The sequence below is a fragment of the Neophocaena asiaeorientalis genome, unplaced genomic scaffold (genome assembly GCF_003031525.2).
Source record: "Neophocaena asiaeorientalis asiaeorientalis breed wild unplaced genomic scaffold, Neophocaena_asiaeorientalis_V1.1 scaffold21, whole genome shotgun sequence".
NCBI classification, from domain to species: Eukaryota; Metazoa; Chordata; class Mammalia; order Artiodactyla; family Phocoenidae; genus Neophocaena; species Neophocaena asiaeorientalis.
The window spans coordinates 3,733,779-3,749,524 of NW_020174053.1; the positions used below are offsets into that span (position 1 = coordinate 3,733,779).

The 15,746-nt window shown below is 40.6% G+C and overlaps 1 protein-coding gene across 2 annotated transcripts in view; it reads right to left on the reverse strand.

The window, feature by feature from the left end:
• Positions 1–9,378, reverse strand: part of ZW10 (zw10 kinetochore protein) — a 32,260-nt gene extending 22,882 nt beyond the window's left edge. For both annotated transcript variants that reach the window (XM_024754286.1, XM_024754285.1), the window contains exons 1-5: positions 9,210–9,378; positions 6,743–6,877; positions 2,030–2,131; positions 1,764–1,841; positions 1,137–1,296 (exon numbers count right to left, since the gene is read on the reverse strand). In XM_024754286.1, the coding sequence (XP_024610054.1) occupies positions 1,137–1,296; positions 1,764–1,841; positions 2,030–2,131; positions 6,743–6,877; positions 9,210–9,314 (580 nt within the window). In that variant the 5' untranslated portion in view covers positions 9,315–9,378. The remainder of the gene's footprint in view (positions 1–1,136; positions 1,297–1,763; positions 1,842–2,029; positions 2,132–6,742; positions 6,878–9,209) is intronic.
• Positions 9,379–15,746: the final 6,368 nt, after the last annotated feature.

A 15,746-nucleotide genomic window follows, 5' to 3' on the forward strand; every position in this document is an offset into this window, starting at 1 on the left:
TTATAACTGAATCGCTTTGCTGTACAGCAGAAATTAACACATTGTAAATCAACCATACTTCAATTAAAAAAAAGAATGTGCTGAATGACAGAATGAAGGCAAAGAATAAAAAGTGAGATCCTAGTTTCAATTAAGGCCTCCTATTCTATGTTCCCTCTTATGAAGTAAAGAGAACAGCCTGCCAAACAAGTTTAACAGGGTGTGTTACAACAAAGAATTAACACACCTGCCACCTTCTCTTAATTTTACAGTCTGCTTGGAAATAGAACCTAAATTTTTCTAGATGACTTCCTTGAAAATACCTAATACATATAGGGTGGGGTATGTGTGTGTGTGTATGTGCGTGTGTGCACGCATGCGTGTGTGTACACACATACATATACAATGTATTTGAAGGCCATAGTGGATATGGGAAAGGGAGCAAGGGGAGACTGTGAGGTTTCCCCTGAAACAGACTAAATTTCAAGATTAAATGCTGGAAAATATACCAGGTTTAATGGCATGTCCTTCCCATATACCCTCAGAGGTTTTACTTTGTGTAAACAAGATATCAAAGAGGGCTCACACCCAGAGGTGGGCAGAGGGGCTGAGAGCCAAGTAGTATAAATAAAAGCCAGGGCCAGAGTTATCCTGTTTCTTCATCCTGCAAAGCATCCCCCATCTCATGATTTTGTCACCATTTTTCTCCAAGGACTGAAAAAAACTGGGCCAAACTCCTATCCCTTTCCTTAGCAAGAGGGAAAGAATGGTTGAACAGCTTCTTTAAGCTTTCTAGAAAAGATAAACTGTTGGGATTAGACCTTTGGGAATGGGCACATCCTACGATGCAGTGGAAACTGTGTGGTCTTAAAGTGCTACCACCTCCTCTACCACAGCCTCACCACCTGGACCCCTCCCAATCATCTTCTCTCTTCTCTGCTCCTTCCCAGTGAAAGGGACAGAAAGAGAAATGCACAGGAAGTAACAAGCATTTTGGTCCTAACAAGCATTCTGCTTAACATGAGAACTCAATATAGAATTGCAAAATTAATTAATGAAACCTTCCTCTCTCCCAACATAAAATATTTGGAATATATTCAGAGGCCAAACTGGTTCAGGCAGATTAAGCAAAGCAGTCCACCTGAGGTCAGCAGCACCTTTTGATGGTGGGAACTTCCACACAATCAGCTTCTGCCACTCTTCTCCAAGGTGATAAAGTATGTTCTGTTTCTGTATTGTAAGCTCCATGCTGAGAGATTTCAGTATTTTTAAATCAAAGCATTTTCTGGATCTTAATAACTTCAAGCATATCTGTGCCTGGTAGTGAAATGGAATCATTGTTAACATTTCATCTGGACTCTAGGCAATTAGAATATATTTGTATAATGATAAGGAATACATGCAACACAAAATTTACTTAAAACAAGAATAGTACTGGACTTCTCTGGTGGCACAGTGGTTAAGAATCTGCCTGCCAATGCAGGGTACATGGGTTCGAGCCCTGGTCCGGGAAGATGCCACATGCAGTGGAGCAACTAAGCCCGTGTGCTACAACTACTGAGCCTGTGCTCTAGAGCCGGCGTGCCACAATTACTGAAACCCACGCACCTAGAGCCCGTGCTCCACAGTGAGAGAAGCCACTGCAATGAAAAGTAGACCCTGCTCGCCACAACTAGAGAAAGCCCGCGCGCAGCAACAAAGACCCAATACAGCCAATAAATTAATTAATTTTTTCAAAAAAGAACAGTACTAATTGCTCATGCTTTAGAGAAAGTGTTTAATACCTCTTCTAGACGCTGAGCAGCAGTAACATACTTCTTCTCTGCCAATGCACAATTATAGTCCTCAATAGCAGTAGAAAACTGAAAAGGTAAGTATAGTAATCAGGTATTTTATTTTATACATCCTACTATCTCAAATCTGTCTGCTTGTTTATTTTTAAACTATGAAAGAATACCACATAGGGGATACCCATTGAATGATAGACAATTGGAAAAAAATATAACTTTCTCACCACCAAAACACTAAAGTTTGATTTGAGTATACTGACCTCGTGTAGCTGTCTAAGTAAACTTAGGACTACCGAGTCTCTTTCCAACTGTTGCTTCAAGTCTGTAAATTCAGCAGTTGATACGTGAAGATCCCGGCGAACCTAAGTCACACACCAAAGACAAGTACTTTAAGCTATACTATACTTAAGAAATGAAACTTTTACTGTAATCAATAAGCTTTATTAGGTGAATATAATTCATGATGAAATTTAAATGCTGGTTAAGACTGGAATAAAAATCACAGAATGTAGTAGGAAGAGACTTTAAGTGATCCACTTAGCCCAAACCCTTATCCTATGCAGGAATACCCGTTCCCATCAACATAATATCCTCCTGTCACCATGTATTCTTAGTTTAAGCAGTTATCTTTCATCAAAGAACTCATCCACCTGGATTACTGGTATCCCCACTGCCAAGTGATAATTCATTCTTCAGTTGAATAGTTCTAACTAATAGAAAGATTTCTCTACATGGAGTGAGAACCCGCCTCCCATTCTGTCCCACCTTTTCAGAGACTTTGCACTATCAATTATTTCCTCTCTTCTCTACCTTTTACTTCTCCCTAAGTCATTCTCCATTCCAATTATGTGAATACCTATTAGAGCATGGCTCCTCCCATCAGATTTAAATATGATCTAAAATCTTCCCCAACTCTATGAAAAAGTATCCTCCACCTTAGCAACCACCCTATTTCTCGGTAGCTACTTGATTTCTCTCCTCCCTCTCACAAACAAGCTTCTTGCAAGAGTGATCCATACTCACTGTCTTTACCTTCTCACCTCTCATTCACTCTATAACTCACGTGATCTGGTTTCTACCCCTGCCATTCCACCAAAGCTGTTTCAAAGCAGTTGGTGCCAAAATACCAAGCAAATCCTTGCTGCTAAATCCAAAGCATATGTCATCAGTATTACCTTGCATCAGTACACTGCTACTTTCCTTCCCTTAGTTCTATGACACCAATATCTACTCATTTTCCTCCTGGTTCTTTGGCCATTCCTTTGCATCTTCTTTTGGGAGTGAAATTTCCCCTCTGATCACTTCACACACGCTGATATTCCTTTCTCCCTGGCCCTCTCATTACTCTGAACCAATGGTTCTCAAAAAATAAACGTTTTTTTTTTGAACCCACCCTGATCCAGGGTCGTTTGGCAATGTCTAGAGACATCTGGCGTGCCACGATCGAGGGCGCTCTACTAGCACCTAGTGAGTAGAGGCCAGGGTTAGTACTGAACACCTTCCAGTGTACCGGATAGGCCCCCACAGCAAAGAATGTCCGGCCCCAGATACCAGCTGTGCCTGTACTGAAAAGCCCTGCTCTCCACGCTCTCTCTGGGCAATCTCATCCATTCTCATAGCTTCAACTTCTAAGTGCAGCTACCTCATGTCCACACCATTTTCCTAACATCCAAATATATATATGGATGGCGTGACATGCAAACTATCCTCTAAAATCCATTCTCCCACTCTCCCACAGTAACAGCGCAAGGCTACACAGCTAGACTATATGTACTAGTGCCCTGCACAGTCAGGTGTGACCACGTGTCTAAGATCCCACCAATGCAATATAAGCAGAAGTGATGTGTACCATTTCCAAGTCTTAAGAAAACAGATGTGTTTCCTCTATTCCCTCTATTTGACCTTAACCTGCAGCTATAACTGGACATGGGGAGAGACCAACTTCAACCATGCAAACAACAAAACCCTAGAGCAGTGTTTCTCAAACTATAACATGCATACACACATATTGCTTGGTGAATCTTATTTAAGTACAGATTCTAATTCAGTAGGTCTGGGATGGGGCCTGAGATCCTCCACGTCTAACAAGCCACCAGGTGTTGCCGATTCCGCCGCCCTACAGACCGTTGGAAGACAATTCTTTAGGAGTCTCTCACATTTCTGCACTATCTTGCAAGTGAAGCAGTTGACTGTCTTTTGTTCTGGACTATCTTTTCAAAAACGTTTGTGTAGTAAACAGCTTGAAAAATAGAGATGGCGTTTTCCTCCATAGCAAAAAGCCAGCATGCTCACTACCCGTTAGAAAAGGTTCAGGTTCCCTAAGCACAGAAGTTCTCTTCTATCCATACAGCCCACGGCACACTGCCCTGTAGAAACTGGGGCTTGCAGCACTGTGCAAAAACGTTCATCCTCTGGCTACCGCTGTGAGTAATAAACTGTCCTTCACAGTTCTTGACACAGACTACACTACAGTAGCCAGGCCCCGGGTTGTAGAATCAGCCTGCTAGCCTAGACACTACGATTGAAAAATATGTATCTTGTTTAAGCCACTGAATTTCAAGTTCCCGCCCGGCCCCATCTTTCTTTACAACAGTCTAGCCTCCATCTTCATACAATCCAACCGTGCAGCTCCATTTGTATACCCCACAGGCACCCCATATTTAAACTCAGCAAAAACCTACTCCTCCTCTAGATTCTGTTTCAGTGAATGACACATCAATGACCTAGTTCCCCAGTTATCTTTGACTCCGTAGTCTTTCACCCCCCATATCAACAAATCCCAGAGATCCTATATCTTTTCAAAGTCCCTAGGATTTGTCCACTTTTCTCCACCCCCACTGCCATTGACGATGGAGGAGGTTGCATCCTGTCTTGCCTGATTACTTTAACTGCCTCCTAATGCTTTAAGTGCCTTCTCATTTCCCAGTCTCTTTTCCCTCAAGTCCCTTCTTCAGACTGCAAGCAGAATGGGATTCCTAAAACTCAAATCTGACATCACTCTCCTGCTTAAACTCTTCCATGGCTTCCACAGGGCAATCAAGATAACGTCCTTACTACTTAAACTGATACACACAGTCCTTGCTTACCTTTTTAATCTCATCTCATGTCTCCTCCCGCCACACTCTCTAAATATCTGTCATATGGAATACTTGCAGCTCTCCAAAAGTGACACCTCTCCACTACCTCCATGCCTCTATTATGCTGTCCCCTATGCCTGCCTAAACATTCCTCCTTCATCTTTTGCTTAATTACCTGCCACTTCAGATTTTGGTTTGGACACTACTTCCTACAGAAAGCCATCCTTAGCTATATCTGCTCTCTTTAACTGGATTATTCCAATTTTAGTGTATATCACAGTATTTTATTCATCTATAACAGGCATAAGATTCACATTTTGAAATAAAACACTGTCTAGTTCACCAACTACCACAGTATCTGGCACCTTGCAGATGCTCAATAAATATATCAAATATATATATAAACAAATATATATATAAACTCAATAAACACCTTTATAATGTCCACCTATTGAATCTAATTCCCCTTCTCTAGCCATAAATTTGAATCTTTCTCCCATATGAAAATACTGGGCTGCAAATATTGGAAGTGATTTTCATTGAAGCTAAACACCCTGAGTTTCGTCACTGTTCTTCAGATGGTACAGTGTTCAGGCCTGGACCCTCTCATCGAGACCAGTCACCTTTCAAAACGTAACAACCAGAACTGAATAAATTTCACCAGCCATAATCTGGCCAGCAAAACGTACAAAGAGCCCATTACTCTCTTGTTCCAGACACTTCATTTCTAACAGCACAGTCTAAGATTGCACTGTTGACTCATTTGTCTGACAATACACTTTGAAAATATTATTTGAACTGCGCCAGAGTTGTAGAGTAATGGATTTATTTTTATTCAATGACTGGTAAACTCACTGTTAAATAGATTTTCTAGGTAGCTAGTGGTTTCCCCACTTGTGATTCAAGTTTTAATAGAGAATTTTTAAAAATACATCTGTTCTCTTCCTTCTTTGGTAACCATCACATAGAGAAGAGACTTGGTATCTTTCCTTCAGGACCTTGAGAGTACCTCAACATCCTGATTTGGATATCAACGCACCCTGACTGATAATTTAGAAATTGAGGTACAAGACACCTACTTTATTTAAATCTCTAATATCAGCTTGATTTTTTTCAACTGCTTTTTTTTCCTAAAAGGAAACAGCAAGGGAAAAATCCTGGTGAGATAATATATGTGAAAAATATTTTTTAAATTATAAAATGGATATTCCTGTTTCCAGACAGGCTTACTTCTTTGCAATGACAGCGCTCTGGCAAACGTGATGAACATTCTTAAAACCTGCCAAACTTTCCATAAGAAGTATAGCAAGCACTAGCCCCACAAAGTGACACAGTACAAGACGGGCAGGGATTCTGTGCATGTCCAGGGAAAGTGGCTTTATGACAGGAAGTAGAGTGGTTGTGATTGGCGATCTGAGACAATTTCCCAGAAGAAGGCCGAAAGAAAAGATTGTGCTGAAGCTTTAATATGCTGAGGCCAGCTGCAGATATAAGAGAATGCTTGCCATTAAGAGATAAGCATTTTAAAGTAGGAGATGATAAGGGAAAAGGCCAAATTATACACTTCTATGCTTCATCTGTTTTTGTTTTATTATGAAGACAATAAAATCCTGAGATTATTTTTTAATTTATAAAGTGCTATTAAAATGCAAGACATTATTATTATAGCTTAAAATGTTTTTTTTTTTACCATAAAAAAGAAATTGTTTAAAGTATAGTTTTGGAAAATATTTGTATTTTAAAACTGGACGTTACCCTAAAATCATCTAATTCAACTTCCATTTACCAATAAGGAAAGCGAGGTCTTTAAAAGTTGTATAAAACTGAATTGTCTTAGAAATCAGGAAGTTGAACTGCCTCCCTACAAACCTACCCTATATAACAAACTATTCTTACCTCACTCTCTATCCTGGATTTCAGCAGGTCAATGTCATCAGATAGCTTATCCACTTGGGTAACCAGGTCCTGTGCACTTTGCATGCTAGGCAGGAATTCACTGTACTTCTTGCTGATCATACTGCATACCTCGCCCTATTATATAGGATGGAAAAATTACAATGAGATGAGTAGGGAACTCTGTTAAAATACATAGCTCATCTTCTATTAGGTATCTTCCAAGTTAGGGCCTTCTTGCCAGTTACCAACACCCATTCACTTTCCCTCCAAGCCAACGGGTTTCCTCAAAAAACACATTTCTCCCACTGTTAAGAGTCCTATAACACGACTAGGGTGCAAGAAGGCAATGATCACCAAATGCCAACTGTGCCCAAGATCTGTACAAACACTGAAAAAGAGAAACGAAGAGACAAAAATTCTCATTTTGAACTATTATCAGCTCAGACTATAGCCACTAATTTTAATCACACCTAATAGAAAAAAAAGTAAATGGATAAATTAAACCCATAATCTGTATACCTCAATGGATTTATGAATTTCTATTCTCTTGCTTATAAAATTGTAAGGCCTAATCTTAAAACCCTAAATTTTCTTTTAAGATTTTCTTTTGATATGGAGCATTTTTAAAGTCTTTATTGAATTTGTTACAATACTGCTTCTGTTTTATATTTTGGTTTTTTTGGCTGCAATGCATGTGGGATCTTGGCTGCCCAACCAGGGATTAAACCCGCACCCTCTGCATTGGAAGGCGAAGTCTCAACCACTGGACCGCCAGGGAAGCCCCTTAAAACCCTAAACTGATTTAAGTTCCATTATCTCCTTTAATGCAAACAAATTATTGAATACTTTGCACTGAATTAGTCAATGTTTTGAAAGACATAGGAATAAATTATGCTTACACACAAATAAATTCCTTTTAGGAAAGACAGTATGCACTTAAGTAATCAGAATACAGAATAGAGAAATGTAATATAGCAACAGAGTTAATGTCCTTCAGGAGCACAACTGGGAAACAGAGCACCTCTGCCTGAGGGAAAATGGGGATATTTTTCATGCAGGGAACTATATTTGAGATGGAACTTGAGAAATGAGTAGAAATACTAATAGGTTAAAGATGGAGAAACGGCAACGTAAGTAAAATCTGGGAACTAGGAAAAAAGTGGGCCTGTTTGGAGTACAAAAAGTAATTCTCAACTGTCTGAAGATTCAAGTCAGGGAAAATAAACTAGTGAAAGGAAAGTTAGGTCCAGAACAGGGAGGAGCCTTGAGTGCCATGTTAAAGTAGCTTAATAGCCTGCCCTCTTTCCATCATATAAAAAGTGATGGGGCTTCCCTGGTGGCGCAGTGGTTGAGAGTCCGCCTGCCGATGCAGGGGATACGGGTTCGTGCCCCGGTCTGGGAAGATCCCACATGCCGCGGAGTGGCGGGGCCCGTGAGCCACGGCCGCTGGGCCTGCGCGTTCCGAGCCTGTGCTCCGCAATGGGAGAGGCCACAACAGTGAGAGGCCCGCGTACCGAAAAAATAAAAATAAAAAAGTGATGAAAAATCCTAAAGCCATATTAAAGAAGAGATGCCAGTGACATGAATACTTAACATTTAGGAAATCATTTTGGTAAAATAAAAACATTTTTGTGCCTTTATGGTACAGTGCCAAAGTGGCTCCCTTAAATACAGACCTACACGGTACATATCTTTTTATTTTTTTTAACACCTTTATTGGAGTATAATTGCTTTACAATGGTGTGTTAGTAATATGTGCACATCTTTTTAAATGAAAGCAACAAAGATGTGGGCAAATACAAATGTAGGGTAAAGATAGCAGTACAAAGTGGAACTGCGTGTGGTTTGTGCCTTTTGTTTTTGTATCAATCTCAAGACAGCAGGGTCCAAAGAAGTGCTATTCACGTGTTTTATAACATCGTAGTCTCAAGGGCCTGGAGGTGGAGAAGAGAGTTTAATAAAATATCGATAGGTTTTAATAACAAAAATTTCAGGGATAGAGGAGAAGAGCACAATCCTCCCAAAGCCATTATATTCATCCACAAATCGGACAGAGGAGGAAATCACACACCGATGAGGGGTGGGCGGGATTGCCCTCATTTCTATCCCGCTCCTATTCTCCCTCCCTAGAAACCTCGGGCTTCCAGTCCCACTTCCCCTGCTCTGCTTGTCTCCTCGGCCTTCGCCCTCGACCCCCCAATCCCTCCCCAGCCTAACCCCACTCCCAACGCTGCCCCAGTCACCGCCTCTTCCTCTCCACTGTCCCGCCTCCTTTCCTCCGCAGTCCCCAACCCCGGTGTGGGCTTCCCTCTAAGTCCCCTCCCCGGCCCACATACCTCCCAGCCCTCCCACTCCTCATTCCTCCCACTCGGCTTCCACGCCTGACCGCTGGCATCCACTCTGGCTGCCATGGCTCTACTCCTCCCTCCGTCCCTTTATAGCCAGCCGCCAGCTGCCCCGGCTTCACCTTAATCTCCTCCACCCGCTGGGTCAGGCGGCTGATCCGAGTGCACAGATCCTCCTTTTCCAGCCTCCCCGAGTGTGCCAGGACTTCCGTCACGAACGAGGCCATCGCTACCACAAGAAGCAACCCGGGCAGAGTCACTCACTCTCTTGTAGCCAGCGCGGCAGCTCCAGTCCCGCCGGAGGCCTTGGCGCGCGGCCTGCCGGGAAACGGAGTCTCGCGGGGCCCAGACCTCCGCACGAAAAGCGAGGCCCGTACTACAACTCCCAGTAAGCACCGCGGCTATCCTAGCGTGGACTTTTCACGGTGTCCCGTAGTTGGCAAACTGTGCGGAGACGCGTTTTCTCCTTGCTCATTTTCAAATAGCTTGCCTTTTCCCGCCGTGTTTTCACTAGAAGAAACATGTTTTTATTTAATAACCAGTCACAACTGAATTTTTCTCAGCTTCAAAACGCTTACCTGTGAAATTTATCTTGCTTGAAGACCTAACGAGCCCATCTTGATCTTTTTTCGTTAAATATTCATTCTCATGGGCCTTAGCGGCCATCAGAGTTTATGTGAATGGTGCCCTCTGCAGTTGTGCAAGGAAGTGGAATCACCTCATTATAAATAAAAGTATGCTCATAATTGCACTCCTTTTATATATAGTATATATATACATATATAACATCTATTAAATATAAGTTTATATTATTTATATTACCTAGGTATAAATAACATTAGTACTGTATGGACTGCAACATGATACTTAGCACTTTCTATCAGCGATTACAAATCAATTTTATCAAAACTTAAAAAAAAATTGTTTCATTATTTAAATGTGTTACATACATACTATAAGATATATGTATGTATGTATACATATATGCATATAAATGCGTTACATACTAAAAGATTTTCACAATATACTATGTACAGTATTAAAAAATAAATAGATATAGATACATATGTAGAGGTAAAGGTAAAGGAAGTACACCAATTTAACTCTTAGTGGTGAATTTATGGTATTTATTCTCTTCTTTTCCCTGTTTTTTTCTACAATAAACATGTACTACCTTGATTCAAATGCTTTTTAAAATTTTTTTAAAGGTACCTTGTGACGGTGGACCCCCAAGTAGATGCTGACACTAAGGTCCCTGTCAATTTTAAGTGCCTTTGGAACGATCTGCTTATCCTCGTGACGCAGGGGCAGCTTCCTGTGACATGAGCAAAGGGGGTTGAGACGGGAAGCCATAACATCTTGGGAATCGCCTCTCCCTAGAAAACCAACCAAACTTCTGTTTGCTAGACCTGTCAGCCTCTCTTTGAATTCTAAATGCTACTAATAATAAATGCCCAGTGAGAAAGAAGGACATGCAAATGAAATTCCTGAAAATTTGTATCACATATTTATTGAGCTGTGCTAGGCTGGGAATCCAAAATATGTGAATAAATAATCTCAGGAAAATATGATCATTACTATCCTTGAGGTAGATGAGGGATTGATCCAGATGTGGTAGGGCCTAAATTTTATACACTTGCCAGGAGGCGGAGGACTCTTTAAGGAAAAGAATATAAAATAACAAATATAAAATTAAGTGCAGGCCTTGGAAGGGGTCTGTGCAAGTAACAGGCCTGGAAGCTTAATCCACCTCTAAGGAGGTACAAAGGGCAGAGGAAATATTGGGGGAGGAGCACCCAGTCACTGATTGAATCAGGGAGGTTCCACAGTAATAAGTAATCTGAACTAAGAATGGAAGGAGGTGTCAGGTTGAGGTTCTGGAATCTTCCTCCAGGAAATTAAGCCATGAATACCCACAAACACAACTGCAGAAGCTCCACCTCTCCCTGAGCACTGGATAAGCTAAGGACTATCCCTCAAGTTTCCAGGAAGAGACAGGGGAGAGCCAGACTTAGGAAGGAGAAAAAAGAGCATAGGGAATGGAGTAGGATTGCTACACACAGACAGACAATGCATGCAGGCATGAATGAACACGTGAGTAAACAAAAAGAAATTAACAGCTCTTGGATTAGAAGAATTAATATTGTTAAAATGGCCATACTATCCAAAGCAATCTACAGATTTAATGAGATCACTATCCAATTACCCACAAAATTTTTCACAGAACTAGAACAAATAATGCTAAAGTTTATGTGGAACCACAAAAGGCCCAGAATTGCCAAAGCAATCCTGAAGAAAAAGAACAAAGCTGGAGGTCCAACCCTCCCAGACTTCAGACAATACTACAAAGCTACAGTAATCAAAACAGCATGGTGCTGGCACAAAAAGAGACATATGGATCAATGGAATAGAATAGAGAGCCTAGAAATAAACCCACTCACCTATATGGTCAACTAATCTTTTACAAAGAAGGCAGGAATATACAATGGAGAAAAAAAGTCTCTTCAGCAAGTGGTATTGGGAAAGCTGGACAGCCACATGTAAATCAATGCAGTGAGAACACTCCCTCATACCATATAAAAAATAAACTCAAAATGGCTTAAAGACTTAAATATGAGACATGATGCCATAAAACTCACAGAAGAGAACATAGGCAAAACATTCTCTGACATAAATCATAGCAATATTTTCTTAGGTCAGTCTCCCAAGGCAGCAGAAATAAAAGCACAAAGAAACAAATGGGACCTAATCAAACTTACAAGTTTTTACACAGCAAAGTAAACCGTAAACAGAATGAAAAGACAACCTACAGACTCAGAGAAAATATTTGCAAACAATGCAACCAACAAGGGCTTAATTTCCAAAGTACACAAAGAGCTCATGCAACTCAATAACAAAAACAAAAAAACCCAATCAAAAAATGGGCAGAAGACCTAAATAGACATTTCTCCAAAGAAAACATACAGATGGCCAAAAAGCACATCAAAAGATGTTCAGCAACGCTGATTATTAGAGAAATGCAAATCAAAACTACAATGAGGTGTCACCTCACACTGGTCAGAATGACCAGCAAAAAAAGTCTACAAATAACAAATGTTGGAGAGGATGTGGAGAAAAGGGAACCCTCCTTTACATTGGTGGGAATGTAAATTGGTGCAGCCACTATGGAGAACAGTATGGAGGTTCCTTAAAAAACTAAAACTAGAGTTACCATATGATCCAGCAATCCCACTCCTAGGCATATATCTGGAGAAAACACTAATATACGAAAAGATATATGCACTCCAATGTTCGCAGAAGCACTACTTACAATAGTCAAGACATAGAAGCAACCTAAATGCCCACTGACAGATGAACGGGTAAAGAAGATGTGATATGTATATATACAGCGGGATAAAAAGCCATAAAAAGGAATGAAATAATGCCTTTTGCAGCAACATGGATGGACCTAGAGATTATCATACTGAGTGAAGTAAGTCAGACAGAGAAAGACAAATATAATGTGATATCAATTATATGTGGAATCTAAAAAAATGTTACCTGAATCACTTTGCTGTACACCAGAAACTAACACAACATTGTAAATCAAGTATACTTCAATAAAAAATAGATTAAAAATTTTAAAAAGAAATTAACAAATGAATGGGTTCTGTTTTCCCTCATTAATCTGACCTCCTTCATATTTCACGCTTATCGTGGTTTGTATCTCTCCTGACTCACAGATTTTCATAAATTACCAAGAAAGGGCTCTGAAGAAAAGCCAAAGAAATAAGGAACAATGTCTGAAAGGATTCCTCCTGACCAATCATGTCTCACACACATGTGGCATGCCTGGATTCAGGAAGCTAAGTAACAGACACAAATCTGGATGGATATAGTACAAGCAGACACTTTCCAGAGATGCATAATATTTTGCCATCGTTTTGATTAGAACATGCGCTTGTTATAAAAGCAGCAGAAGGAGCCTACAATTTAAAAGAGCGTCCCATTTGCTTCAAGATAGGATTAAGGGAGGGAGGGGGAGTGGTGGATGCAGGTATGGGTGAAAACAGATTGGTATGAGTGGATAATTTCTGAAGCTGGGTGATAGTACATCAGATTTCTTTATACCATTTGCTCTACTTTCGTATGTGTTTGAAATTTTCTATAATAAAACATGAAAGAAAAAAGGCATTCCAGAAGTTTCTGCTCACCTCCTTCCACCCCTACAAGACTGATAAGCTAATCAGGCTGCTTAGGTGTTGAGATGTCATTCGGGTAAATTCAAGATACTGCTTTTTCAGACGCTTCCTCCTTGCTGACTATCCCATGTCCCTTTTTCACATCGTAGTGTACCACAGGGCAATCAGTAGGTTAAAATATGTACAGGAGAATACATCGGTCAACATCTATGTCTTCAATATAATAAATCCCAATTTTCTTCCATATTTTGCCATAAAGAGGAGCCCATGCCTGCATGCTGTGTCACCAGTGGGCAGGCGCAGCGCAGGAGGCATCTCTGTTCTGGTGCTGGAGACAAGAATAGGAAATGTCACAGTCCGAGCCTCCTGGCTCAGGAGTTGGATCTGTTGCTTGCCAGCTGGTGCACCTTGGCAAGTTACCTAACATGTATCTCACAGCGGTGGTGTGAAAATTAAATAAGGATAAAGAATCTAGCCAATTTACATTCCCACCAACAGTGCAAGAGTGTTCCCTTTTCTCCACACCCTCTCCAGCATTTATTGTTTCTAGATTTTTTGATGATGGCCATTCTGACTGGTGTGAGATGATATCTCATTGTAGTTTTGATCTGCATTTCTCTAATGATTAATGATGTTGAGCATTCTTTCATGTGTTTGTTGGCAGTCTGTATATCTTCTTTGGAGAAATGTCTATTTAGGTCTTCTGCCCATTTTTGGATTGGGTTGTTTGTTTTTTTGCTATTGAGCTGCATGAGCTGCTTATAAATGGAGAACAGTATGGAGGTTCCTTAAAAAACTAAAAATAGAATTACCATACGACCCAGCAATCCCACTACTGGGCATATACCCTGAGAAAACCATAATTCAAAAAGAGTCATTTACCAAAATGTTCATTGCAGCTCTATTTACAATAGCCAGGACATGGAAGCAACCTAAGTGTCCATCAACAGATGAATGGATAAAGAAGATGTGGCACATATATACAATGGAATATTACTCAGCCATAAAAAGAAACGAAATTGAGTTATTTGTAGTGAGGTGGATGGACCTAGAGGCTGTCATACAGAGTGAAGTAAGTCAGAAAGAGAAAGTCAGAAAGAGAAAAACAAATACGGTATGCTAACACATATATAAGGAAAAAAAAAAAAGGTCATGAAGAACCTAGGGGTAAGATGGAAATAAAGACATAGACCTACTAGAGAATGGACTTGAGGATATAGGGAGGTGGAAGGGTAAGCTGGGACAAAGTGAGAGAGTGGCATGGACATCTATACACTACCAAACGTAAAATAGATAGCTAGTGGGAAGCAGCCGCATAGCACAGGGAGATCAGCTCGGTGCTTTGTGACCACCTAGAGGGGTGGGATAGGGAGGGTGGGAGGGAGGGAGACGCAAGAGGGAAGAGATATGGGAACATATGTATATGTATAACTGATTCACTTTGTTATAAAGCAGAAACTAACACACCATTGTAAAGCAATTATACTCCAATAAAGATGTTAAAAAAAAAAAAAAGAATCTAGCCAAAAGTCTGGTATTTAGCCTCACTCAGTAAATGCAAATTATTGCCTTTCCTGTCGGAACCTGCCTCTTGGCAGCAGCAACAAATAGGAATGGAAGCTGGTGTGACTACCATCTATTTATAGCTCTTGTCCCAGCAGCAGCAGGGGACTGGGGAGGAAGGGCTTTCCCTCCTGGTATATTCTGGGTCTGGATAGGTTCCTTGGATTCGGGAATTTTTTTCTTCTGTTTACAAAAATACTAAATGATAAATCTGTAAAAATGTATAAAATACATAGACAAGCACAAGACAAAAACAAAAGAAAATGAGAACTATCCATAATCCTTCCAGTAAAATAACCATGGTTAACATTTTGTGGTATATGATACATACATACATACACACACATAGATACAGATATATGCGCTTTTTTGTGAAAGTGAAACTGCATTCTATATACTCTATATACTGTTTGGTCACTGCTTTTCTCACTTAACAACGTATCAAAAGCATTTTTTTTTTTTTTTTTTTTTTTTGCCACACGTGGGCCTCTCACTGCTGTGGCCTCTCCCATTGCGGAGCACAGGCTCCGGACACGCAGGCTCAGCGGCCATGGCTCACGGGCCCAGCAGCTCCGCGGCATGTGGTATCTTCCCGGACCGGGGCACGAACCCGTGTCCCCTGCATCGGCAGGCGGACTCTCAACCACTGGGCCACCAGGGGAGCCCCAAAAGCATTTTTCATGTCATTAAAATTTCTTCTACATCAATTTAAAACAGCTGCCTAAATTGTACATAATAATATACAATTCTTAACACTAGTTCAGTGGATATTTTCATAAATATTGGTATATATTCACAGTAAATTAAGGTTAAGTTCTTGGACGTAGGGTGCAGATATTTAAAAGTGTAAAACATGAAGTCATGGGCTTCCCTGGTGGCGCAGTGGTTGAAAGTCCGCCTGTCGATGCAGGGGAC